This window comes from Oreochromis aureus, linkage group 17, assembly GCF_013358895.1.
Source record: "Oreochromis aureus strain Israel breed Guangdong linkage group 17, ZZ_aureus, whole genome shotgun sequence".
Taxonomy (NCBI): domain Eukaryota; kingdom Metazoa; phylum Chordata; class Actinopteri; order Cichliformes; family Cichlidae; genus Oreochromis; species Oreochromis aureus.
The window spans coordinates 39,707,181-39,709,642 of NC_052958.1; the positions used below are offsets into that span (position 1 = coordinate 39,707,181).

The window sequence follows — 2,462 nt, forward strand, 5'->3', positions numbered from 1 at the left end:
GGACACTTCAGCACTTTTACATCTGCCATTCAATGCCTTCGCTTTCTTTGAGAAGCCCCACTTGGTATGAATGACAGGACAGTAATAATGATCTGATGATAATAAAACTCCGCTTATTCAATATTTATATTATTTTGTGTTTGGAAGCGAGTGTACAAAATAAGAACCCTACAGTTTTTTAATTCTTTTACCTGAGTCACCACTTTTATTATTTTCCAGACCGAGGTGCATGAAAATAATAACTCAAGAGCTGTTTCTATAATGATGCTTACAGCAACAAATGGTTATGTATTTGACTATCACAACATTATTTTGTTGATAAGGACTGGTTTTAAAAGGCAAACAACATTTGAACTGCAAAAGCTCCAATCAACATGTTCATGCTGTATGAAACAAGCTATGTGTTAACAGAGGCGCTGCTTTTATTGCTGAGGTTTAAAAAAAAAAAATAAACAAAAAAGGACACCAGTGTGGATTTTGTATCAATCACATATTCAGTGCTTTCAGTGTTTCATTAGCATCGTTGTTCAGACAGCAGGCCATTTTCAAAACACCTCCAGGTCTGCCGCGTTGTAGACCACTGCTGTCTCCTCAGTGCCCACAGCAGCTTCCTCTTGTGCCTCCTCGTCTTCTGCAGCTTCCTCCAGAGACTCCAGAGCCTCGTTGGTATCACTAGCAAAAGTCTCTCTGGAGACGTCATCGTGCTCCTGCAGGTTTAGAGTGCCAATGGCCTGCTTCATCTTCTTGGCCACCAAATGCCGCCTCCTCTTCTGGGCAGCCTTCTTGCTCTTGTACTCCTTCACCTGTTCCTCAAAGAATATCTGCTTGATTTGGGCCTTGGTGATACTGGGGGTGTTTTTCAACAGGTTGAGATACACCCCACCCGGTGTCCGGCGTCTGCTGCCATCCATGGTGTACACACCGCCGCTCTCCTCCAGGGTGGCGGTCTCTCCGAGCAGTTCTATGGCTTTTTTCTTGCCAACTACTTTGACAACTCGAGCGATCAGCTCCTTTTTGGGCTCCTGCAGCCTGTACGCAATCTCATCTATCACCTTATCTTCAGGGTCAACTTCTGTGATCTCATAGCGGCCTTTGACATCCATCTCTGCTCTGGGGCCCAGTCGCTCCTTTGCAGGCCTCTTTCTCTTTGCATCAGCTCCTGTGTTCTCTTCTGACCCCCTACCCTTCATGTACTCCTCCAGCTCAGCATCCAGCATGCTCACTTCTCCTCCTTCATTTGACTGTGCCTCCATCTCCCTCTCCTTCTCCATTATCTTCCGAGCTAGGACGAAATTATAAGTCTCCACATTCCTGCTGGACATGCCAACACCATCCATGCCAAATATGCCAAGTTCTGCAGTGATAGCGTCCTGGCACTGCTCTTGTACTACAGAGCCCCAAATGTTATTCACCTTGCGGCCACCCGTCGTCCCCTGGGCGGGCAGAGGGGTCGGCCCTAGCCGGGCGTTGCATGCAGGCGGCTGTGGAGCAATGGTAACTTTCTGGCGTTTCCGGCGCCAAACAGTCGCCTCCTCGTCAGAGGACTCCGGGTCACTGTCACTAGACTCTGCCGTCCTACCTGTGCTGCGATAAGCTTCGGCTGGAAGTGCCTGAGCATAAGCTCTGTTCTGGAAAGACTGGCCGCAGAAAGTCGAGGGAACCTGGGGTCGAGCTTCTTGTGCTACTGTGGCTGGTCCCATCTCAGTATCCGAGCTGGACCCAGAGATCTCTCCATCTTCCAGATCACCGTCCATGATATCTCCGCCTCCCGCCATTTCTTTTCTGAAAGCCACACCGACGCTAATGGCTGCACACTCCTGTTTTATTACATCGGCTAAAGTTGAGACCACTAATTAGCGTGAACAGCTAACGCTGCACCGTTAGCAGCTAACGACACCGTTGAACCCAACAGAAAATTAATTAAGTCCGGGTTACTGAGGAAAAACCTCCAGTGCAAGCTACAGCAGCAGGCTTTCTGCTCTGTATACAGCTGGACTTCAGCCTTGTTCTACTATTTCAGTCACACACTGAACTGCTAGGAAGAGGCTAACAGACCAACTTGAAACTCACGGAATAAAATCCGCGCTAGGCTAAACCGACACTTCCGCCTGCAAATTCTGACACCCTTTCAAAATAAACAAAAGCGATTAAACGTTAGAACGTTCTTTATAAAGACTGCAGAATCACATAAAATATGGTTGAGAACACTTAAATTTAAGTATCCTAAATGTAAATATATATTACTTTAATACTTTATTCAGAGCTAACGGACAAACCAATCGGTTACACTGGCATTTACACGTGTGGCATTTCATATTTCCATATAATAGGTTGATCAATGTCTGAAATATAAAGCTATTTGTTCAGATGTGTTTATCTCTATTTTTTATTATTTAAGGAGATTGTAAGAATATATTTCTTTGTGCGGTTGTCATCAAATCCTGTGGTATTTTTTACCTACT

At 45.7% G+C, this 2,462-nt stretch overlaps 1 protein-coding gene across 1 annotated transcript; it reads right to left on the reverse strand.

Annotated features, from left to right (window-relative positions):
• Positions 1 to 398: 398 nt before the first annotated feature.
• Positions 399 to 2,154, reverse strand: phax (phosphorylated adaptor for RNA export). Its single transcript, XM_031740367.2, has one exon. The coding sequence runs from the start codon at positions 1,773 to 1,775 to the stop codon at positions 546 to 548; it is 1,230 nt and encodes a 409-aa protein (XP_031596227.1). The 5' UTR covers positions 1,776 to 2,154; the 3' UTR covers positions 399 to 545.
• Between the last annotated feature and the right edge of the window lie 308 nt (positions 2,155 to 2,462).

Bases quoted from the DNA above. Each gene is read 5' to 3' on its own strand.
- phax (XM_031740367.2), bottom strand. From the start codon at position 1,775: ATGGCGGGAGGCGGAGATATCATGGACGGTGATCTGGAAGATGGAGAG.